Source organism: Ranitomeya imitator, chromosome 1, assembly GCF_032444005.1.
Source record: "Ranitomeya imitator isolate aRanImi1 chromosome 1, aRanImi1.pri, whole genome shotgun sequence".
Lineage (NCBI taxonomy): Eukaryota > Metazoa > Chordata > Amphibia > Anura > Dendrobatidae > Ranitomeya > Ranitomeya imitator.
In genome coordinates, this window is record NC_091282.1 from 242,529,499 (window position 1) to 242,554,600 (window position 25,102).

Consider the following 25,102-nt stretch of genomic DNA (forward strand, 5'->3'; position numbering starts at 1 on the left):
TTAGAATTAATGTGAAAAGTCCTTTATTCCATTCCTTGGGATTAGGACTAAAACACGATGTGCAGGTTACAGAGGCATGCATGGAGAGGCAGAGTGGGCGACGGCCGTTTCGCATAAGAACGCATTTATTGTTCTGGACTTGGGTGAGGGCTGTCGTTTTCATTGATATTAGTTTAGGGTACATGATTTTGTAATCGCTTTTTATTGCTTTTTTTTTTGGCGGGGGTGCGGAGAGAGGTGACTGAAAAACAGCAATTCTGGGGGTATGATACCGCATTGGCTTGAATAATTTTATATTTGATCAATCAGACTTTTTGCAGACTTGGCAACAGCAGATAGGTGTATTTTTCCACTTCTATAATTTTTGAATTAGGCAAAACGGGGTTATTAAAAAAAAATGTCATTTAACAAATGTTGTTATCATTATAAAAATATTACCGTATTTTTCGCTTTGTAAGACGCTCCGGATTATAAGACGCACCCCAAATTTTGAGGAGAAAAATAGGAAAAAACTATTTTTTAATAAATTGGTGGGGCGTCTTATAATCCATGCGTCTTATTACTTACCAGGGGTTGTGGTTGTGGTGGATCAGGGTCCCAGGCTCGTTGCCGGAGGCAGGAGTGGAGCATTGCTGCAGGCTGGGATGAGGGGGTCTGCAGGGGGCTCCTGTGCTGCAGGGGGGCTCCTGTGCTGCAGCCTGGGATGAGGGGTCTGCAGGGGGCTCCTTTGCTGCAGGCTGGGATGAGGGGTCTGCAGGGGGCTCCTTTGCTGCAGGCTGGGATGAGGGGTCTGCAGGGGGCTCCTGTGCTGTAGGGCTGTCTCCGGTGCTGCGGGGGGCTCTGGCGACATTTTGTGAAAGACCAGAGCCCCCCGGCAGTTCTTCCATGCGTTCCAGTATGACTAATTCCGGGAAAATGGCCGCCGGAATCTCGAGAGATGAGATCTCAGCGCTGAAATCTCATCTCCCGAGATTCCGGCGGCCATTTTCCCGGAGTCAGTCATACTGGAACTAACTCCGGGAAAATGGCCGCCGGAATCTCGAGAGATGAGATCTCAGCGCTGAAATCTCATCTCCCGAGATTCCGGCGGCCATTTTCCCGGAATTAGTCATACTGGAACGCATGGAAGAACTGCCGGGGGGCTCTGGTCTTTCACAATATGTCGCCAGAGCCCCCCGCAGCACCGGAGCCTTCAGCATCACCCGGGGCAGCAGCGGACAACCCCGGCAGTGGCGGCGGACGACAGCGGCGGCAGGCGGTAGCGGCGGCGGACACCCCCTCCTCCCAGCCTGTAATGGTAAGCGGTATATCCGCTTTGTTAGACGCACCCACATTTCCCCCCCAAATTTGGGGGAAATAAAGTGCGTCTTACAAAGCGGAAAATACGGTATATATTTCCTTAAGGAACCTGAGCCAGTGATTGCTTGTGCTATATACTGTAATTCTCCAGTACTGCTGCAGCTACAGACAGGCAATGGCTGTGTAACGCAGCTGGCACCTACCGTGTATAATGCAGGCTCAGCTGTACATTTAGGGCGGATGTTGACAAGGGGCTTAGGGGGGACGCTATAAGCTCTTCTAAAATTTCAGTTTTAGTAAGTATTTGTCATCCCCCATGAAATAACTATTTAGTCCTCTCTATCTGAAAACTCATGGTATCCTTTCTCTGTAGCAACATCCTTGCGGGGCGGCATTGAGGGGCAATTAATTATAGAGATTGTTAGATGGTCGTCATGATCTCTGGAGCTTGTACCCAATTATATTGCAACTTTAGTAGATGAATTTTTGAAAAAGCAATGGCTCCTATTAAACCCTTCATGACCTTGGGATTTTTCGTTTTTCCGTGTTCGTTTTTCACTCCTCTCCTTCCCAGAGCCATAACTTTTTTATTTTTCCGTCAATTTGGCCATGTGAGGGCTTATTTTTTGCGGGACGAGTTGTACTTTTGAACAACATCATTGGTTTTAGCATGTCGTGTACTAGAAAACGGGAAAAAAATTCCAAGTGCGGTGAAATTGCAAAAAAAGTGCAATCCCACACCTGTTTTTTGTTTGGCTTTTTTGCTAGGTTCACTAAATGCTAAAACTGACCTGCCATTATGATTCTCCAGGTCAGTACGAGTTCATAGACACCTAACATGACTAGGTTATTTTTTACCTAAGTGGTGAAAAAAAATTCCAAACTTTGCTAAAAAAAAAAAAAAAATTTGCGCCATTTTCCGATAACCGTAGTGTCTCCATTTTTCATGATCTGGGGTCGGTTGAGGGCTTATTTTTTGCGTGCCGAGATGACGTTTTTAATGATAGCATTTCGGTGCAGATACGTTCTTTTGATCGCCCGTTATTGCATTTTAATGCAATGTCACGGTGACCAAAAAGACGTAATTCTGGCGTTTCGCATTTTTTTCTCGCTACGCCGTTTAGTGATCAGGTTAATGCTTTTTTTTAATTGATAGATCGGGCGATTCTGAGCGCGGCGATACCAAATATGTGTAGATTTGATTTTTTTTTTTTATTCATTATGGTTACCATCCAGACGCATCGCCGACCCCCGATCATGTGACGGGGGTCGGCGATGACGTCATTTCCGCCCGGCCGGAAGTGGTGGTTAAATGCCGCTGTCTGCGTTTGACAGCGGCATTTAACTAGTTAATAGGTGCGGGCAGATCGCGATTCTGCCCGCGCCTGTTACGGGCACATGTCAGCTGTTCAAAACAGCTGACATGTCCCGGCTTTGGTGCGGGCTCACCGCGGAGCCCTGCATCAAAGCAGGGGATCTGACCTCGGACGTACTATCCCGTTCGAGGTCAGAAAGGGGTTAAACAACGTTCTTCCGTTTCTTTACATATCGATACATAAAGTAAAAAGCTTCTTAAGATAGATTACCTGGCACCTTATCATGACATGCGTCACTTTAGACTTGCCATCGTTGCTCTCGCCTTTGTCATCACCCGTGCGCACAGACAAGACAAAATCTCCAGGGTGGCTCTGGCTCTCACGCACCAGAAAACTTCCATGTTTGCCCTTCTCAGTTAGCAACTTCTCCGCCTCTTTCCCTGAGAGATGACCGTGAAACCATCTAAATGGCAAACAGAAAATGTAACAATATTCTGGATGGATTTATCTACAAACACACCAAGTAGGTTCTATGTACAGCTTCTGGGATGGATCAGTGAGAAAACATACATTCATGGACACATCAACATCGTATATCCCTTCACCTTGCGTCACTTACGGGACAAAAAAAAATTATCTGATGAAGGGGTAATCCCACAACGGTCACAGGCCGTGAACAGAGCGGCAGCGCACATGTGGGAGGTCCGCTCCACTGCAACTTCTCAATGCAGTCATGTAATTAGGAGCAGAGCCCCACAACCCCTATTTCTTTGAAAAATAAAAAAATAGACCAAAAATCCATTAAAACGAATCTATCAGTTGCTTCATGCTGTCCAAGACCCAGATTTCAGCCGGGTACGTTTTTCTCTAAACCGCTCCAGTGTTGAAAATGGAAAAAGTCCATAAAGTTATCAGTTGTGCCAGAAACATTCATGATTTCAAGCAGATTTCAAACGTAAAATGAGGATGGCCCTGGGTGCCTCTGTCGTGTACATTACGTGTTTGTCCGTAAAAACATGCACACAGGCATATCATGATGTACATTATACTGGCCAGTGCAGAAAACGGCATGTAACTCTGTATTATGCAGTCACAGCTCACTCACCTCTCAGATGTGGGATCAGCACAGTTTAAAGGATATTTCAGCTCGATAACGTCCCCATTTTTTTCCTTAAGTTGTCCGTGGTGTTCCATGTAATACTGAACCAACTCAGCAAGAGTAGCAAATTTTTCCCCTCCATACAAGTCATAGTAGTCGCCCGTGTTCTGGATCTTAATGTGGGTCACTGCCCCATTCCTCCTAAAGGGAGAAATAAGTCTTCACTGTAAGATATGGCTACTGTATCAATCAGCAGGATAGACTAAGTGTACAGTATATCCGGCCACATATAGAAATGCTGACAACAGGGATGAAAAGACGGATATTGGCAATAATAAACCTGGCAGGGTACTGAAAAACCATTAAAGTCTCATGACACCCCATGGTACTGACCCCGTACTGAAGACAGGAGCTCGGAAGGCACAAGAAAGGATCTCTTACTTCATAGTAGAGCAGATATTTAGCAGAATTAGACGCTATTCTCATATTTGGTCAAATTTAAATGAACAGAAGGAATAAAATAAGAGCTGCTTCAGACTTGGTGATAGGTCTTCATTACTTATGTCACTCGATCAATCTAAGAGCCTCCAAGAACTATTCCAATAATAATTGTACCCATTGCATTCTCATTACTGATATTCTTGGTAAATTGGAATATAATAGTAATTTACAACTTCTTGTCACATTGACAGATGGCAAACACATGAAGCTCTTACCTTACAGACAGTGTGAAATCTCCCGGGTTACTCTTACTGGGCCGAGCCAAAAAACTACCATCAACACCGCGGGTCAACAGAAGGTTTTCTGCCTCTACCCCGGTGATATTGGGGTGGAACCATCTGTAACAGGAGGACATTCAACAGTATTAATTCTAGTGTATCAGCATGAAAGTGGTGTGATCGAGAAGACCATAAAGAAAAGGTTATGTCTTAAACTATGAGAGCTGCATCTGTAGAACATTCATGAACCATAACAATAAGGCGTTGTTTTCATTCTTACTACGAGACGAATTTTAAGAATCGGAGATCTTTCTACTCAGTGAACGAGAGGCTATAAAGTTGAAGTAAATTTTTTTGTCCAAAAGGAAAGCAGTGAGACAATAGTTGCATGTGTCACTCAGTAGTTGCAACTTCCTCTGCCGACCCATCAACCACTTACCCCAACTGGTGCAGAGGCAAACACAAATTCCCTCTCTCCAGCAGCAGGTACCTCCCACTGCCTGGTTCCCTTCGCACATTCCCTCTCTCCGGCAGTAGGTACCCCCCAGTGCCTGGTTCCCCTCGCACATTCCCTCTCTCCAGCTGCAGGTACCTCCCACTGCCTGGTTCCCCTCGCACATTCCTTATCTCCAGCAGCAGGTACCCTACAGTACCTGGTTCCCCTTGCACATTCCCTCTCTCCAGCAGTAGGTACCCCCCCCCCCCCCCCCCAGTGCCTGGTTCCCTTCGCACATTCCCTCTCTCCGGCAGCAGATACCCCCCACTGCCTGGTTCCCCTCGCACATTCTCTCTCTCCAGCTGCAGGTACCGCCCAGTGCCTGGTTCCCCTTGCACATTCCCTATCTCCGGCAGCAGGTGCCCCCCTGTACCTGGTTCACCTTGCACATTCCCTCTCTCCAGCAGCAGGTACCTCCCAGTGCCTGGTTCCCCTTGCACATTCCCTCTCTCCAGCAACAGGTACCTCCCAGTGCCTGGTTTCCCTCGCACATTCCCTCTCTCCAGCAGCAGGTACCTCCCAGTGCCTGGTTCCCCTCGCACATTCTCTCTCTCCAGCTGCAGGTACCTCCCACTGCCTGGTTCCCCTCGCACATTCCTTCTCTCCAGCAGCAGGTACCCTACAGTACCTGGTTCCCCTTGCACATTCCCTCTCTCCAGCAGTAGGTGCCCCCCCAGTGCCTGGTTCCCTTCGGACATTCCCTCTCTCCGGCAGCAGATACCCCCACTGCCTGGTTCCCCTCGCACATTCTCTCTCTCCAGCTGCAGGTACCGCCCAGTGCCTGGTTCCCCTCGCACATTCCCTCTCTCCAGCTGCAGGTACCTCCCACTGCCTGGTTCCCCTCGCACATTCCTTCTCTCCAGCAGCAGGTACCCTACAGTACCTGGTTCCCCTTGCACATTCCCTATCTCCAGCAGCAGGTACCCCCCTGTACCTGATTCCCCTCGCACATTCCCTCTCTCCAGCAGCAGGTACCCCCCACTGCCTGGTTCCATTCGCACATTCCCTCTCTCCAGCAGCAGGTACCTCCCAGTGCCTGGCTTCCCTCGCACATTCCCTCTATCCAGCAGCAGGTACCCCCCAGTGCCTGGTTCCCCTTGCAAATTCCCTTTCACCAGCAGAAGGTACCCTTCACTGCCTGGTTCCCCTCGCATATTATTAATAATAATAATAATTTTATTTCTATAGTGCCAACATATTCCGCAGCAATTTACATTTCAGAGGGGACTTGTACATACAATAGACATTACAGCAAAACAATAAACACATAGATCAAAACATATACCAAGAGGAATGAGAGCCCTGCTCGCAAGCTAACAATCTATGAGGAAAATAATAATAATAATCTTTATTTTTATATAGCGCTAAAATATTCTGCAGCGCTTTACAGTTTGCACACATTATCATCACTGTCCCTGATGGGGCTCACAATCTAAATTCCCTATAAGTATGTCTTTGCAGTGTGGGAGGAAATTGGAGAACCCGGAGGAAACCCACGCAAACACAGGGAGAACATACAAACTCCTTGCAGATGTTGTCCATTAGAACCCAGGACTCCAGCGCTGCAAGGCTGCACTGCTATCCACTGAGCCACCGTGCTGCCCTGCGGGAAGACCCGAAAGGTGGATGGTAACATTCCCTCTCTCCAGCAGCAGGTACCACCCACTGGCTGGTTCCCCTCACATATTCCCTCTCTCCAGCAGCAGATACCCCCCAGTACCTGGTTCCCCTCACACATTCCCTCTCTCCAGCAGCAGATATCCCCCAGTACCTGGTTACCCTCGCACATTTCCTCTCTCCAGCAGCAGGTACCCCCAGTGCATGGTTCACCTTGCACATTCCATCTCTCCAGCAGTAGGTACCCCCCAGTGCATGGTTCCCCTCGCACATTCCGTCTCTCCAGCAGTCGGTACCCCCAGTACCTGGTTCCCCTCGCACATTCCATCTCTCCAGCAGTAGGCACCCTCTAGTGCATAGTTCCCCTCGCACACTTCGTCTCTCCAGCAGTAGGTACCCCCAGTGTATGGTGTGTATGGTTCCCCTCGCACATTCCGTCTCTCCAGCAGTAGGTACACCCCAGTGCATGGTTCCCCTCGCACATTCCGTCTCTCCAGCAGTAGGTACCCCCAGTGTATGGTGTGTATGGTTCCCCTCGCACATTCCGTCTCTCCAGCAGTAGGTACACCCCAGTGCATGGTTCCCCTCGCACACTTCGTCTCTCCAGCAGTAGGTACCCCCAGTGTATGGTGTGTATGGTTCCCCTCGCACATTCCGTCTCTCCAGCAGTAGGTACACCCCCAGTGCATGGTTCCCCTCGCACATTCCGTCTCTCCAGCAGTAGGTACGCCAGTCCAGTGCATGGCTCCCCTCGCTCATTCCGTCTCTCCAGCAGTAGGTACGCCAGTCCAGTGCATGGCTCCCCTCGCTCATTCCGTCTCTCCAGCAGTAGGTACACCCCAGTGTCTGGTTCCCCTTGCACATTCCATCTCTCCAGCAGTAGGTACGCCAGTCCAGTGCATGGTTCCCCTCGCACATTCCGTCTCTCCAGCAGTAGGCACCCCATACAGTGTCTGGTTTCCTTTGCACGTTCCCTCTCTCAAGCAGCAGGTACCCCACCCAGTGTCTGGTAATAAGAGGTGATCAAAACATTGATTTTACCCCAAAATTGTATCAATAAGAACATTGGCTCATAGCGCAAAAAACAAGAAATCACACAGCCCCATATCTCGAAAATTGAAAACGTTACTGCACTTGAAAATACCGACACAAGGGATTTTTTTATGTTTGGTATCTCTGTAAGCGTACTAACATGGAGAATCATATTGCCAGGTCATTTAGATTATAAAATAAATGCTGTAAATAGCAAAAAAAAAAAAAAAAAAAACTATTGCGGAATTTTGCTTTTTTTCCCCTATTTCGACACACTTGGAATTTTTTGTCCCATTCTCCAGTGCCATCGCATGATAAAATGGATGATGGGATTCAAAACTACAACTTGTCCCACAAAAAACAGGCCATTGCAGGGCTAAATAGATGGAAAAACAAAGTCATGGCTCTTAGAATAAGGGAAGAGAAAGAGGAAATTGACTGGCCAGGAAGGGGTTGAAGGAAAAAAGGTAGAAAAATAACCTGACTGCTTAAAGGGGGTTTCAGAGTTATTTAAAAATGTGCCAAAGCCAGAAATCAGTAACTAAATAATGAAATAAACTTTGGTCTCTATAATTAATGTCCCATGGCAGCTGCAGTGCAGTCCACTGAAGCTAGTGATTGGCTGCAGCGGTCACATAAGGTACACAGGAAGTCAAAAGGGAGGAAACAGCAGCAAACTGAGAGATGATCATAGAAAACATACTGGATTAAGTGGGCAAGTACAACCTTATTACAGGTCTGGGGCATGTTTTCTTTAAAATGGCAGGTTACAGTTACAAAGTTATTAAGGTTGAAGGAAGACTTTAAGTCCATCTAGTTCAACCCATAGCCTAACCTAACATGCCCTAACATGTTGATCCAGAGGAAGGCAAAAAAAAACCATGTGGCAAGGATAAGCTACACATTGGGGAAAAAAATTCCTTCCCGACTCCACATACGGCAATCAGACTAGTTCCCTGGATCAACGCCCTATCAAGGAATCTAGTGTATATACCCTGTAACATTATACTTTTCCAGAAAGGTATCCAGTCCCCTCTTAAATTTAAGTAATGAATCACTCATTACAACATCATACGGCAGAGAGTTCCATAGTCTCACTGCTCTTACAGTAAAGAATCCGCGTCTGTTATTATGTTTAAACCTTTTTTCCTCCAAACGCAGAGGATGCCCCCTTGTCCCTGTTTCAGGTCTATGATTAAAAAGATCATCAGAAAGGTCTTTGTACTGTCCCCTCATATATTTATACATTAAAATAAGATCACCCCTTAGTCTTCGTTTTTCCAAACTAAATAGCCCCAAGCGTAATAACCTATCTTGGTATTGCAGACCCCCCAGTCCTCTAATAACCTTGGTCGCTCTTCTCTGCACCCGCTCCAGTTCAGCTATGTCTTTCTTAAACACCGGAGACCAGAACTGTGCACAGTATTCTAAGTGTGGTCGAACTAGTGACTTGTATAGAGGTAAAATTATATTCTCCTCATGAGCATCTATGCCTCTTTTAATGCATCCCATTATTTTATTTGCCTTTGTAGCAGCTGCCTGACACTGGCCCCTGAATATGAGTTTGTCATCCACCCATACACCCAGGTCTTTTTCATTGACGGTTTTGCCCAGAGTTTTAGAATGAAGCACATAATTATACATCTTATTACTTCTACCCAAGTGCATGACCTTACATTTATCCCCATTAAAGCTCATTTGCCGTTTATCAGCCCAAGCTTCTAGTTTACATAAATCATCCTGTAATATAAAATTGTCCTCCTCTGTATTGATTACCCTGCAGAGTTTAGTGTCATCTGCAAATATTGAAATTCTACTCTGAATGCCCCCTACAAGGTCATTAATAAATATGTTAAAAAGAAGAGGGCCCAATACTGACCCCTGTGGTACCCCACTGCTAACCGCTACCCAGTCCGAGTGTGCTCCATTAATAACCACCCTTTGTTTCCTATCCCTGAGCCAGCTCTCAACCCACTTGCACATATTTTCCCCTATCCCCATTATTCTCATTTTATGTATCAACCTTTTGTGTGGCACCGTATCAAAAGCTTTTGAAAAGTCCATAAACACTACATCCACTGGGTTCCCTTGGTCCAATCCGGAACTTACCTCTTCATAGAAACTGATCAAATTAGTCTGACATGAACGGTCCCTAGTAAACCCGTGCTGATACTGGGTCATGAGGTTATTCCTCTTCAGATACTCCAGTATAGCGTCCCTTAGAATGCCCTCCAGGATTTTACCCACAGTAGAGGTTAAGCTTACTGGCCTATAATTTCCGAGTTCAGTTTTTGTTCCCTTTTTGAATATTGGCACCACATTTGCTATACGCCAGTCCTGTGGCACAGACCCTGTTATTATGGAGTCTTTAAAGATTAAAAATAATGGTCTATCAATGACTGTACTTAATTCCTGCAGTACTCGAGGGTGTATCCCATCCGGGCCCGGAGACTTGTCAATTTTAGTGATTTTTAGACGCCGCCGCACTTCCTGCTGGGTTAAGCAGGTGACATTTAATTGGGAATTTTTATCACTAGACATTTTGTCTGCCATGGGATTTTCTTGTGTAAATACTGATGAAAAAAAGTCATTTAGCATATTGGCTTTTTCCTCATCCTCATCCACCATCTCACCCAGACTATTTTTAAGGGGGCCAACACTATCATTTTTTAGTTTCTTACTATTTATGTAGTTAAAGAATATTTTAGGATTATTTTTACTCTCTCTGGCAATGAGTCTCTCTGTCTCAATCTTTGCTGCCTTGATTTGCTTTTTACAGAATTTATTTAATTTTCTGTATTTATTTAATGCCTCCTCACTACCTACTTCCTTTAATTCTCTAAATGCTTTCTTTTTGTCACTTATTGCGCCCCTTACAGCTCTATTTAGCCATATTGTTTTCCTCCTATTTCTAGTATGTTTATTCCCATACGGTATATACTGTGCACAGGTCCTATCCAGGATGCTAATAAACGTCTCCCACTTTCTTTGTGTATTTTTGTGTCTCAGGATATCGTCCCAGTTAATTGCACCAAGATCCTCTCTCATCCGTTGGAAATTTGCCCTCCTGAAGTTTAGTGTCCTTGTAACCCCTCTACTACACATCTTTTTAAAGGATACATGAAAACCTATTATTTTGTGATCGCTATTTCCCAAGTGACCCCCAACCCTTATATTTGATATGCGGTCTGGCCTGTTGGTTAATATTAGGTCTAGCAGTGCCCCCTTTCTTGTTGGGTCCTGAACCAGTTGTGAAAGGTAATTGTCTCTCATAGTTGTCAAAAACCGATTACCTTTGCTGGAACTGCAGGTTTCTGTTCCCCAATCTATTTCAGGGTAGTTGAAGTCCCCCATAATAATGACTTCTCCTTGAGTCGCAGCTTCATCTATTTGCTTTACGAGGATATTCTCCATTGCTTCCATTATTTTTGGAGATTTATAACAAACCCCTATCAGTAATTTATTATTTTTTCCCCCTCCCCTTATCTTAGATTGCTGAAGATGTGCAAACTTTCTCCATTACTCAAACTCATGCTTTGGCTAAAGGGACAGATCTGCACAAGGACTATTATTATCATTTATTATTATAGTGCCATTTATTCCATGGCGCTTTACATGTGAGGAGGGGTATACATAAAAAAAAACAAGTACAATAATCTTGAACAATACAAGTCACGACTGGTACATGAGGAGAGAGGACCCTGCCCGCGAGGGCTCACAATCTACAAGATATATGGCCTATATGTGGGACATCATAGGCACCGAACCTCACTCAGAACCTCTTCTACAAGCCAGAGGCTCTTGGAGACATGAAATGTACAGACAGCCTAAAAGGTAACAGTAGCGCTTTTTCAAGGTTGCACGAGCTGGACCCAGACAATCAGGTGGTAGCCGCTACGGCTCCAAAATGAAAGGGGTTATTAATGATGGGACAGTGCCATTAACCCACTCCAGGAGAGCAGAGAGGAGAGCAGCTACTTCTCTGCAGAGATCAGATTACCCAGTGGCTATATTCCCTGGTTATCCCATAAATAAAAGACACAGATATCGTATTTAAGTGCTGCACGTCCTACTCAGGGACAAGGCCCGATGAGCAGTGCAAGGAGATGTTGAGTGTGGATATATATATATATTGCTCAAAAACATAAAAGGAACACTAACATCCCACATCCTAGATATCACTGAGTGAAATATTCCAGTTCCATCACAACTAATACCTCAAGATAAGGAAATGATGCTCAGGAGTGTGTGTAGCCTCCACGTGCCTGTATGATCTCTCTACAATGTCTGGGTATGCTCTTGATGAGGCGGCAGATGGTCTCCTGAGGGATCTCCTTCCAGACCTGGACTAAAGCATCCGTCAACTCTTGGATAATCTGTGGTGCAACGTGACGTTGGTGGATGGTGCGAGACATGATGTCCCAGATGTGTTCAATCGGATTCAGGTCTGGGAAACGGGCGGGCCAGTCCATAGCCTCAATGCCTTCATCTTGCAGGAACTGCTGACACACTCCAGCCACATGAGGTCTGGCATTGTCCTACATTAGGAGGAACCCAGGGCCAACTGCACTAGCATATGGTCTCACAAGGGGTCTGAGGATCATCTCGGTACCTAATGGCAGTCAGGCTACCTCTGGAGAGCACATAGAGGGCTGTGCAACCCTCCAAAGAAATGCCACCCCACACCATTAATGACCCACTGCCAAACCGGTCATGCTGAAGGATGTTGCAGGCAGCAGATCAATCTCCACGGCGTCTCCAGACTCTGTCACATGTGCTCAGTGTGAACCTGCTTTCATCTGTGTAGAGCACAGGGCGCCAGTGGCGAATTTGCCAATCCTGGTGTTCTGTGGCAAATGCCAAGCATCCTGCAAGGTTTTGGGCTTTAAGCACAACCCCCATCTATGGACGTCGGGCACTCAGACCATTCTCATGGAGTCGGTTTCTAACCGTTTGTGCAGACACATGCATATTTGTGGCCTTCTGGAGGTCAATTTGCAGGGCTCTGGCAGTGCACCTCATGTTCTTCCTTGCACAAAGGCTGAGGTAGCGGTTCTGCTGCTGGGTTGTTGCCCACCTACGGCCCCCTCCACGTCACCTGGTGTACTGGCCTGTCTCCTTGTAGCGCCTCCAGCCTCTGGACACTACGCTGACAGACACAGCAAACCTTTTCTTGCCACAGCTCGCATTGAGTCGCCATCCTGGATGAGCTGCACCACCTGAGCAACTTGTGTGGGTTGTAGAGCCCGTCTCATGCTACCATGAGTGTGAAAGCACCACCAACATTCAAAGGTGACCAAAACATCAGCCAGAAAGCATTGGTACTGAGATGTGGTCTGTGGTCCCCACCTGCAGAACCACTCCTTTATTGAGTGTGTCTTGATAAATGCCAATAATTTCTATCCACTGTCTATTCCATTTGTACAGCAGCTATGTAAGGATTTACAACTGGAATATTTCATTCAGTGATATCTAGGATGTGGGATTTTTGTGTTCCCTTTATTTTTTTGAGCAGTGAATAAATACATTAATATATATATATATATATATATATATATATATATATATATATATATATATATATATATATATATATTATATATATACACACACACACATACATACAGTGGGGCAAAAAAGTATATAGTCAGTCAGCAATAGTGCAAGTTCCACCACTTAAAAAGATGAGAGGCGTCTGTAATTTACATCATAGGTAGACCTAAACTATGGGAGACAAACTGAGAAAAAAAAATCCAGAAAATCACATTGTCTGTTTTTTTAACATTTTATTTGCATATTATGGTGGAAAATAAGTATTTGGTCAGAAACAAAATTTCATCTCAATACTTTGTAATATATCCTTTGTTGGCAATGACAGAGGTCAAACGTTTTCTGTAAGTCTTCACAAGGTTGCCACACACTGTTGTTGGTATGTTGGCCCATTCCTCCATGCAGATCTCCTCTAGAGCAGTGATGTTTTTGGCTTTTCGCTTGGCAACACGGACTTTCAACTCCCTCCAAAGGTTTTCTATAGGGTTGAGATCTGGAGACTGGCTAGGCCACTCCAGGACCTTGAAATGCTTCTTACGAAGCCACTCCTTCGTTGCCCTGGCGGTGTGCTTTGGATCATTGTCATGTTGAAAGACCCAGCCACGTTTCATCTTCAATGCCCTTGCTGATGGAAGGAGGTTTGAACTCAAAATCTCACGATACATGGCCCCATTCATTCTTTCATGTACCCGGATCAGTCGTCCTGGCCCCTTTGCAGAGAAACAGCCCCAAAGCATGATGTTTCCACCACCATGCTTTACAGTAGGTATGGTGTTTGATGGATGCAACTCAGTATTCTTTTTCCTCCAAACACGACAAGTTGTGTTTCTACCAAACAGTTCCAGTTTGGTTTCATCAGACCATAGGACATTCTCCCAAAACTCCTCTGGATCATCCAAATGCTCTCTAGCAAACTTCAGACGGGCCCGGACATGTACTGGCTTAAGCAGTGGGACACGTCTGGCACTGCAGGATCTGAGTCCATGGTGGCGTAGTGTGTTACTTATGGTAGGCCTTGTTACATTGGTCCCAGCTCTCTGCAGTTCATTCACTAGGTCCCCCCGCGTGGTTCTGGGATTTTTGCTCACCGTTCTTGTGATCATTCTGACCCCATGGGGTGGGATTTTGCGTGGAGCCCCAGATCGAGGGAGATTATCAGTGGTCTTGTATGTCTTCCATTTTCTAATTATTGCTCCCACTGTTGATTTCTTCACTCCAAGCTGGTTGGCTATTGCAGATTCAGTCTTCCCAGCCTGGTGCAGGGCTACAACTTTGTTTCTGGTGTCCTTTGACAGCTCTTTGGTCTTCACCATAGTGGAGTTTGGAGTCAGACTGTTTGAGGGTGTGCACAGGTGTCTTTTTATACTGATAACAAGTTTAAACAGGTGCCATTACTACAGGTAATGAGTGGAGGAAAGAGGAGACTCTTAAAGAAGAAGTTACAGGTCTGTGAGAGCCAGAAATCTTGATTGTTTGTTTCTGACCAAATACTTATTTTCCACCATAACATGCAAATAAAATGTTAAAAAAAACAGACAATGTGATTTTCTGGATTTTTTTTCTCAGTTTGTCTCCCATAGTTGAGGTCTACCTATGATGTAAATTACAGACGCCTCTCATCTTTTTAAGTGGTGGAACTTGCACTATTGCTGACTGACTAAATACTTTTTTGCCCCACTGTATATAGATAGATAGATAGATATAGATATATACACACACACACACATATTCACACACACTAATGTTCCAAATTCAGGGTCACTTAGAAATTTCCTTATTTTTGAAAGAAAATCTTTTTTTTTTCAATGGCAAATGATTCAGAAATACACTGTATATTGTTAATGTGGTAAATGACTATTCTAGCTGCAAACGTCTGGTTTGTAATGCAATATCTTCATAGGTGTATAGAGGCCCATTTCCAACAACCATCACTCCAGTGTTCTTATGGTACTTTGTGTTTGCTAACTGTGCAAAAAGGCTAATGGATGGTTAGAATACCCTTGAAAACCCTTGTGCAAGTATGTTAGCACAGCTGAAAACAGTTTGGCTGATTAGAGAAACTATAAACCTGACATTTTCCTTTGAGCTAGTTGAGAATCTGGAGCATTTCTTGGTTCCATTTAACTCTGAAAATAGCCAGAAAAAAAAAGAACTTTCATGTGAAACTCGACACTCTATTCTTGTTCTTAGAAATGAAGGCTATTCCATGGGAGAAATTGCCAAGAACATGAAGATTTCCTAAAACGGTGTGTACTACTTCCTTCAGAGGGGAGCACAAACAGTCTCTAACCAGAGTAGAAAGAGAAGTGGGAGGCCCCGCTGCACAAGTGAGCAACAAGACAAGTACATTAGAGTCTGTAGTTTGAGAAATCGATGCCTCACAGGTCCTCAACTGGCAGCTTCATTAAATAGTAGAAGCAAAACGCCAGTGTCAACATCTACAGTGAAGAGATGACTCCGGGATGCTGGCCTTCAGTGCAGAGTGGCAAAGAACAAGCCATATCTGAGACTGGCTAATAAAGGGAAAAGATTAATATGGGCAAAAGAACGCAGACATTGGACAGAGGAAGATTGGAAAAAAGTGTTAAGGACAGATGAATCCAAGTTTGACGTGTTTGGATCACACAGAAAAACAACTGAAAAGATGCTGGAAGAGTACCTGACGCCATCTGTCAAGCATGGTGGAGGTAATGTGATGGTCTGGTGTTGCTTTGGTGCTGGTAAAGTGGGAGATTTGTACAAGGTAAAAAGGATATTGAACAAGGAAGGCTATCACTCCATTTTGCATCGCCATGCCATACTCTGTGGACAGCGCTGGTTTGGAGCCAATTTCATCCTACAACAGGACAATTACCTAAAGAACACCTCCAAATTATGCAAGAACTATTTAGGAAAGAAGCAGGCAGCTGGTATTCTATCTGTAATGGAGTGGCTAGCGCAGTCACCAGATCTCAACCCCATTGAGCTGTTGTGGGAGCAGCTTGACCGTATGGTATGCAAAAAAGTGCCCATCAAGTCAAACCAACTTGTGGGAGGGGCTTCTGGAAGCATGGGGTGACATTTCTCCAGATTACCTCAGAAAATTATCTGCTAGAATGCCAAATGTCTGCAACGATGTAATTGCTGCAAAGGGAGCATTCTTTGACGTAAGAATAAAAATATATATATATATATATATATATATATATATATATATATATATATATATATATATATATATATATATATATATATATTTATTTATTTTTTTAACCTCGTCAATGTCTGGACTAGATTTTCAATTCATTTGGCAACTCATTTGATTAATAAAAGTATGAGTTTTCACGGAAAACACAAAATTGTCTGGGTGACCCTAAACTTTGGAACCGTAAAACATAAATATCTACGTATATATACACTATATATATATATATATATATATATGTATATGTATATATATATATGTGTATATGTATATATATATATATATGTGTATATATATATATGTGTGTGTGTGTGTGTGTGTGTGTGTGTGTGTGTGTGTGTGTGTGTGTGTGTGTGTGTGTGTACACACACACACACACACACACCATGTAGAAGATGAAGTGGAGAATTCAGCAGCCCCAGTTGTACAATGGTGACGTCTCTATCACAGACACTGGGCGCCCTCTTGTGGTACAATGTTGCTTTACAGAGCTGAGACTGTCACACATAATGGAAAGTCTTGTAGGTAAAAGAATATAGTTTTGTACAAACAGTAAAAGGCCACAAGGCCTGTCTATATAAGCCTGTCAAAAAGCCTGTATATAAGCCTGTCAAAAAGCCTGTCAAAAAGCCTGTCTATATAAGGGTGGTTTCACACAAAACCTCTGTGGTGAATTATAAAGCACCCTACAAACAGTGCTTATTATGTTTGTACCTTTATTGACACTTTTGGTTAATTTTCTTCAAGGCCAAAATTCACACACATTGTGCTTTTGTGAAAAAAAGGCAACATGGCTTTTTTTTTTATTACTATTCCTACAGACAGTTGTTAAAAGCCTATAGTGACAACATGCCTACATACATTTTGGCCTATTTGTTCAAAATGCAGTAAGCTCTAATATGGCACTTTTCTAGTATTTATCCCAGATCTTATCCACGGGACTTGAAAACAGCTAGAAAACAAAAATGCGTGTACAAAATGACAAAAAGACCACTAAAACCATCTCATTTATCTATCATCTATTTAGCAGCCACTGTGACTGCCAGGACGTGCCCACGATCTAACCCTACCTAATAAAGAAAACAGCTGGAATAGACTGCCATGGTATAATAGTGGAGCGGAGCTTTGGGGGTGGGTAGAATTCGTAAACTTTAATGGCATAGCCATATTGGACTCTGTCAATATGCACCAGGACGGGTTCACCTCACATACTAGCCTCACGTCTGGCTCTGCCGGAGCGTCTGTCCAAAGCCCTGAATAGCGGTATTCAGGCATACATGCCAACAGGAACATTTTTCTAAACTTCAGACAAAAAGCCCCAACAGAGCCAACTTGCGGCCAAAATGTAATGTGAACTGAGCCTCAGATATACACCCCTGGCTAACAGCTGTGTGAAGGGCCCACTTTGGAGTGGTGTGTCCCCCCCTTCTTGGCCCGGGACAGTTCGGTTCTCCTAGTGCTGGTTGTGCCTGGTATTGAACCTTATGAACACATAAAATTGGCCATTTTTATGCGCTAAACGCTCTCATTTTTCATATTTCTAGTGCAGTAATGCAGTTCTAATTTTGTTTTTCAAGTTTGTATGTTCTAGCGCTGCAGTGTGCTGCCTTATTTACTTAACTATATACGAGTTGGCGACTCTAGGTTCCGCACCTGTTCACACTTAGTCTATGTTTGGATGTGCCGGTCAGATTTTTGAAATGTATTCTCTAGCCTTCTGATCGTGCACTCCGCCTCCTAGCCACAGGTGTTTTAATTACAGCAGGGCCAATACCCATCCACAGAGAGAGAGAATTTTAGTCTATGAAGAGGTTTCACATGTACCCATTCAGATGGAGACGTTTATTCTCAGCGAGGTAAGGCAAGTGTAGAACCTGGTATAAGAGAGATGCCGTAAAGGGGCTACCAGGTACACATAAAATTGGCCATTTTTATGCGCTAAACGCTCTCATTTTTCATATTTCTAGTGCAGTAATGCAGTTCTAATTTCGTTTTTCAAGTTTGTATGTTCTAGCGCAGCAGTGTGCTGCCTTATTTACTTAACTATATACGAGTTGGCGACTCTAGGTTCAGCACCTGTTCACACTGAGTCTATGTTTGGATGTGCCGGTCAGGTTTTTGAAATGGTATTGAACCGTAGTCCTAATCACCTTAAAAGTAGTATGTGGCACAGTTGATCGCCAGGTGTTGACAATTAAATCTCCAACAGTCTAAAATGTATGGTCTTTTCCAAGGATAAACCATACATTATTAAAAAAATCAGAATTACTCCTTTCAAAGGAAACCTTCCACATGGGTCACATTGCCTAAACCAAGGATCTCATGAATCAGAGCCTGACTGCATACTGAAGCCAGGTATGATTTTCCCTAAAACACTGCGGCTTTCCTTTAAAAGGGGCTGCCCGATGATGCAGCTTCACTACCAACCTTCAAAATCGCACCCCCGTCCTGGCAAAGCAGGAAGCATGGAGGAAGAAGAGTGGTAGGAGACTGATAGTTCATACTAGCGGCATGCCAGTGACTGACAGGTCTCTCCCTGCCTGCGCGTGTCACTCCAGCGGAAAAGCTGCTGGGACTCATCTGTCCGATTAGTCTCTCATGCAGCTTGGTCCACAGTGGCTGTAAAACCAGGTTTCCCTCTGAAACGCATTAAAGGGAAACTGTCATGTAAAAAAAATGCTAATAACCTGATGATGTGGGATTTATCTGAAGGATTATTGCTTTCCAAAGTCGTGCAAGTGCCACACTGAAAGCCTTGCTGACGGTGGCCTCTGGCTTTCAGTCATAGAGGCGCGGCTTCAGTCACTGTCCACTACAAAGTGAGCGGCCGCAGGTGTAACCATGCCCCGGCACTGACAGCTGCCTCAGCAGTCAGTCAGTACAGGACTGGGTGTCAGTCAGTGCCGTCATGCGGTTACAGACGCCGCTCGCTGTCTACTGAACAGTGACTGAAGCCATGCCTCCATGACTGACAGCCAGATGCTACATTGCTACATAAAGGTAATTTCCTCCCGGTAGCCGAGCTTTCAGTGGCTGCTTTAAAAATTTTGCACATGACAGGTTCCCTTTAAACAAACCTGGCTGAAATTATGCAGCCTGTGTTTGATACATGTTGCCCATGGTTCAATTGGGAAGCTGTCAGGTTCCCTTGAATCCCGGCAGCTTCAGAGCAAGGCAAGTATGCAGTACGTAGAACCTGACCACGACGCGCACTCCATGCCTAGGTAACCGTCCATGCTGGGATAGCAGGGTAACCTAAGCAACAAGCTGTAAACCAGAGTGTTAAAAAGCCTTCCGTTATTAAAAATCCTCTAAGCTCTTAACAAGGGGTAAGGTGTAAACTTTTTTTTTCCCAAGCATGTTACAACTTCACCAAATTATAAACTTGAGGCTTTAAAAGGAAAAAAAAACTCAATTTACAGGTTTTGCCAGAAACTTAGCCTAGACAACCAGCCGAAAAAAAATATAAAACACATCTCCTGACTTACTTTAAGGCTATGTGCACACGTTCAGGATTTCTCGCAGAAAATTCCTGAGAATTCCGGACATTTTCTGCAAGAAATCCGAAAGAAAACCGCATGCGTTTTTGCCGCAGTTTTGCCGCGTTTTTGCCGCGTTTTTTTCCGGACACTTCCCAATGCATTTTGGAGTGGGAAATCCGCAAAAAAAAACGGAAAATTAATGAACATGCTGCATTTTTTACCGCGATGCATTTTTTTCGCGGAAAAAACGCATCATGTGCACAAAACATGCAGAATTCATTCTAAATGATGGGATGCTTATTGTATGCGTTTTTTGTGGTTTTATAGCGTTTTTATCGGGAAAAACCGCGAAAAAAAACGCAACGTGTGCACACAGCCTTAAAGTAGAATGAAGTCATCTTCGGATTTACAGCAGATCTAAAATGTCTGCACATGCATGAAAACTCCAGGATTTTGTCATATAAAGAAAAAAAGACCATGCCAAGAATTATCATTTCACAACATTTTCCACCTTTAATGCCATCCAAGATCTGTACAATTATATTGAGAAATAAACTGAAATTTTTGGGTGAAGAAATAAAATATAGAACTATAATAATCTGGTTGCATAAGTGTCAACACCCTCTATGTGATTGTGATCAGAATTTGATAATAGGCCGTATAACACTTATGACAATCAAATCACAGACCTGTCCAGCTGCTCTTCAGACCTGAGCGCAACAACATGTATTTCTATGCAGCTGTCACGCTCGGATCAAAGCATTACAATGCAATCGTTGTCCGAATTATAAGACTGTCTGACTAAACTCATGTTTAATAGTAATCACTGCACACCGGCCATCATTTACTTTAATTCTGATTAACCCCTTATAAACAGTTTAGCTGTTCTAGTTGGATTTTCCTGATGTTTTCTTAGTTGCATTTTACAGTAAAAAGCCTTGTCCGTAAACAGCTTACAACACAGCAAAGGGATCTCATTGTTGAAAGTTATCAGACGAGAGAAGTGATGAGACGACGGTTGAAATTTTTGGCCATAATTACAAAAGGTATGTTTGGCGTAAAGCCCACACTTCGCATCGCCAAAAGAGCACCATACCCACAGTGAAGCATGGTGGAGGCATCATTAAGCTTTTGGGTCTGTTGTTTGGCAGCTGGAACTGGAGCTTTAGTCAAGGTGGAAAGAATTCGGGACAGTTGACAGTTTCAAATATCAATTTTGCAACAAAACCTTCAGACCTCTGCTAAAAATCATAAGACAAAGAGGAATTTTGCGTTTTAGCACAGCAACCGGAAGCATACCTCTAAATAAACAAAAGAATGGCATTGCCAAAAAGTCCTTCATGTAAAATAATCTCTGGAGGAGGCAGAGTTATGCATCTTTCAGGCAGTATCCGCCCCAGAGCCTGGAAGAGGTAATTTATATAAAGTGATATATATGCTTTCTCAGCAACAAGACGTCTGATATGAGGCATACAGGTATCACACTTTTCAGCAGTCTATAACCTGTATGCCCATATTTATAAAGCAGAAAATCTCTGTGTGTTGTAGCCTGTTGAATACAAAACCACATTTTTTTCACCCAATTTGGGTTAAATTTTGCACAACCCATCTTTAACATCAGACTAAAAATACTGAGAACATTAAAACACAATCTCTTCCCCCCCTCACAAGATTTGGCCCCCTAAAATTATGTTCTATAGAAATAAAGGAGAAAAGGGTGTCTGTGTTGAATGCAAAACCACCGTTTTTGCCAAAGGGTCTTAAAGAATTAAAGCGATAGTGCCCAAAGAGTCGCTCTTAAATGGACAGCAACCATATACAGTCGGGAAAAGTACCGTGTATATACTCGAGTATAAGACGACCCGAATATAAGCCAAGGTACCTACCGTATTTTTTGGACTATAAGATGCAATTGTTCCCAAAAAATTTTTGGAGGAAAATGGGGGTGCGTCTTATAGTCCGGATGTACTTAGCAGGAGTCTCATCCCAGGCTGGTGCGTGGCAGTTTCGGAGATGCTCAGTGGTGTGGGGGCTCCTCCAACATTTAGTTAAAGCCCGTAGCCCCCACACATCCATCCCAGGGTGGTGCGAGGCAGTTTCGGCAATGCAAGATTTTGTGCAAGCCCAGAGCCCCCACACTTCGATTCCTGTAAGGCACGCCAGGAAAATGGCCCCCGGAGGCGGCACATGTGCAGATTGAGATCTTGAGAGACGAGAATCTCATTGTGCGAAAGTGCCGCCTCCAGTGGCCATTTTCCTGGAGGTCACCGCATTACAGCAATGGAAGTGCTGCGGCTCTGGGCTTTCACAAAATGTAGGCGGAGCCCCTGCACCACCGAGCATCTCCAAAACTGCCGTGGACCAGCCTGGGATGGATGTGTGTGGGCTCAGAGCCTTCACAAAATGTCTGGTGCGTCTTATCGTCTGAAAAATACGGTAATTCTACCACACAAAAAAATGTGAAAACTTATTGACTCGAGTATAAGCCTGGTATACATGGCCCTCTCAGCCCCATCCTGGCCTGCATGGCCCCCTCAGACCTATCCTGGTCTGCAAGGCCCCTCATCCCCATCCTGGTATGCATGGCCTTCCTCATCCCCATCTTGGTATGCATGGCCCAGTCATCCCCATCCTGGACTGCATGGCCCATCAGAAAAAGATTAAAAAACATAAGCCATCCTACTTACCTTCCCTGCGCTCCCCTGCAGCATCCTGTTCTGATGCCAGTAGCTGATTTATGCTTGTAAGTAGGGCATGGCAGGGACATCATGCACTGCTTACAAGCAGAGGACAGCTGCCAGAATACTTCATGCTCTGCGGCTGAGACTATGGGTGAGCTGAGCAGTGAATATTCAGTGATCTTAGTGGGCACAGTAACCTCAGCCGCTGGCTTGCTGCAGCAACTGGGTGATCATGTGTAGCCGCTGCTAAAGGGAATGAATATTCACTGCTCTCTATGCCCATGGGAGTGGAGAGCTGTGAATATTCATTCCCTTAAATAACGAGCACACTTCAGCGCCCAGCAACTGCAGGAAGCCGGCTGCTGCAGCTAACAGCTTGTCTGCTATTAAAGAGAAATTAATATTCACTGCTCTCCACTCCCATGAGCATGGAAAGCAGTGAATATTAATTTTTCTTTATGAGCGGGCACAGGTGTTAGCCGCAGCAGCCGGCTCCTGCCTCCTGTGACCTGCTGCCGCTCCCCCTCCATCTTGTAGTCCAAAAATACCATAAGTGAGACCCTCACTCGAGTATAAGCCGAGGGGGACTTTTTCAGCATAAAAAATGTGCTGAAAAACTTGGCTTATACATGAGTATATTCGATATTTGATACATTGCCGATATCAAACGTTTCCCATCTACAAAGATTGGAGAGGTCTAATTTTTATCATGGGTACACCAACTATGAGAGACAGAAAATTACATCGTATGATTTTTACATAATTAATTAGCATTTTATTGCATGAAATAAGTATTTGATACAATAGAAAAACAGAACTTAATATTTGGTAGGTCAGATGTTTCCTGTAGTTCTTGACCAAGTTTGCACACACTGCAGCTGGGATTTTGGCCCACTCCTCCATACAGATCTTCTCCAGATCTTTCAGGTTTCGGGCTGTCACTGGGCAACATAGAGTTTCAGCTCCCTCTAAAGATTTTCTATTAGGTTGAGCAAGGGGACCTTGCGTGCCCTGCAGGATTTTAATTCATGACGGCATAGTGTGTTACTAACGGTAATGTTTGAGACTTTGGTCCCAGCTCTCTTCAGGTCATTGACCAGGTTCTCCTTGGTAGTTCAGTGCTGATTCCTGACCTTTCTCAGAATCATCTTTACCCCACGAGGCAAGATTTGGAGCCCCAGACCAAGAAAGATTGATAGTCACTTTCTTTTTTTTTTCATTTTCAAAGAACTGTGCCAACAGTTGTTGCCTTCTCACCAAGCTGCTTGCCTATTGCCCTTTACCCCATCCCAGCCTTGCGCAGGTCTACAATTTTTTCTCTGGTGTCCTTAGACAGCTCTTTGATCTCGGCCATGGTGGAGAGGTTGGAGTGTGTGGGCCGGTGTCTTTTATACAAGTAACAAGTTCAAACAAGTGCAATTAATATAGGTAATGAGTGCAGAGTAGGAGGGCTTATTAAAGAAAAACTAACAGGTCTGTGAGAGCCAGAATTCTTGCTGGTTTGTAGTCGATCAAATACTTATTTCATGCAACAAAATGCAATTTAACTATGTGCAAATCATACAATATGATTTTGTTGTTTTTTTTAAGATTCTGTCTGTCACAGTTGAAGTGTACATACGATAAAAATTACAGACCTCTCCATTCTTTGACAGTGGGAAATCTTGCAAAATGGTCAGAGTATCAAATACTTATTTTCCCCACTGTAGTCGCTAAGGTGGGGCAACCTGATAGGTCGCTCTAAAGTCTGCAATTATAGCAACGGCTGTTGCAGAAGTAACCGGGGCCTGATTAATGAAAATTCAAATCAACAACTATCAGAAGATGGAACAGCTCAGTGAGCATTTCTGTCCAGCGGCCGTCGCCACCAATAACAGCTGATCGACTGGGGTGATGGGTGTGGGACCTCAACTGATAAGACACTGATGACCTATCCTACGGATAGGACATCAATGAAAAAGAATATATGGCCATCAGTCTAAGTCTGTGTTCTGCAGTCTCCATGACGTGGAGGAGATCATAATTTTATAAAAAGTGGTGCGTTTAGGATGCCGTTCAGTGGCTTACATGACAAAGAGGCCATAGACTACAATGGTGCCGACAGAGTGAACGTGCGCTCTGACGTACATCATTTACGGACACCCAAGCATAGTCTACTATGTCAGAATGTCTGCCTCCAGTAGGCATACATGCACGTTCGCTCTGCCGGCACCAGTACTCTATGGCCCCACTAGCTCACACATCCGAATTCTGCTTTTGGGGGGGAAGGGGGAGGTTTCAGATGTTAGCTCCGACGTCAGCCACTGAGCAAGTGCCAAAACACAATGTGAAAGCGCCAATAGTTTCATATTCAGGGAAGTATGAACAATCGAATGCAATCTGTCTTTATTGCATTATCCCCGTCATGTAGACACTTCCTCTCCACAGACACGCAAGAAGTAACAGCACAACTCGTAGTAACCAGACCACAGACAGGAAAAGGCTGCCCCAAACCAAGTGCCCAACAGTCATACTCCACCCCAAGCAGCCGCCCCTCTAAACGCCTCAAGGGGGGGCAGGAAAGGGAGCGGATGCTAGTCCTAAACTAGAGCAAGATGCCAAAGACATTACACCTAGAAACTGGGTGA

At 44.4% G+C, this 25,102-nt stretch overlaps 1 protein-coding gene across 1 annotated transcript in view; it reads right to left on the minus strand.

Moving 5' to 3' along the window:
- PTPN11 (protein tyrosine phosphatase non-receptor type 11) overlaps positions 1-25,102 on the minus strand; it is a 114,772-nt gene that overhangs the window by 86,422 nt on the left and 3,248 nt on the right. The window contains exons 2-4 of the mRNA XM_069754784.1: positions 4,431-4,553; positions 3,721-3,915; positions 2,886-3,078 (exon numbers count right to left, since the gene is read on the minus strand). Coding sequence (XP_069610885.1) covers positions 2,886-3,078; positions 3,721-3,915; positions 4,431-4,553 — 511 coding nt within the window. The remainder of the gene's footprint in view (positions 1-2,885; positions 3,079-3,720; positions 3,916-4,430; positions 4,554-25,102) is intronic.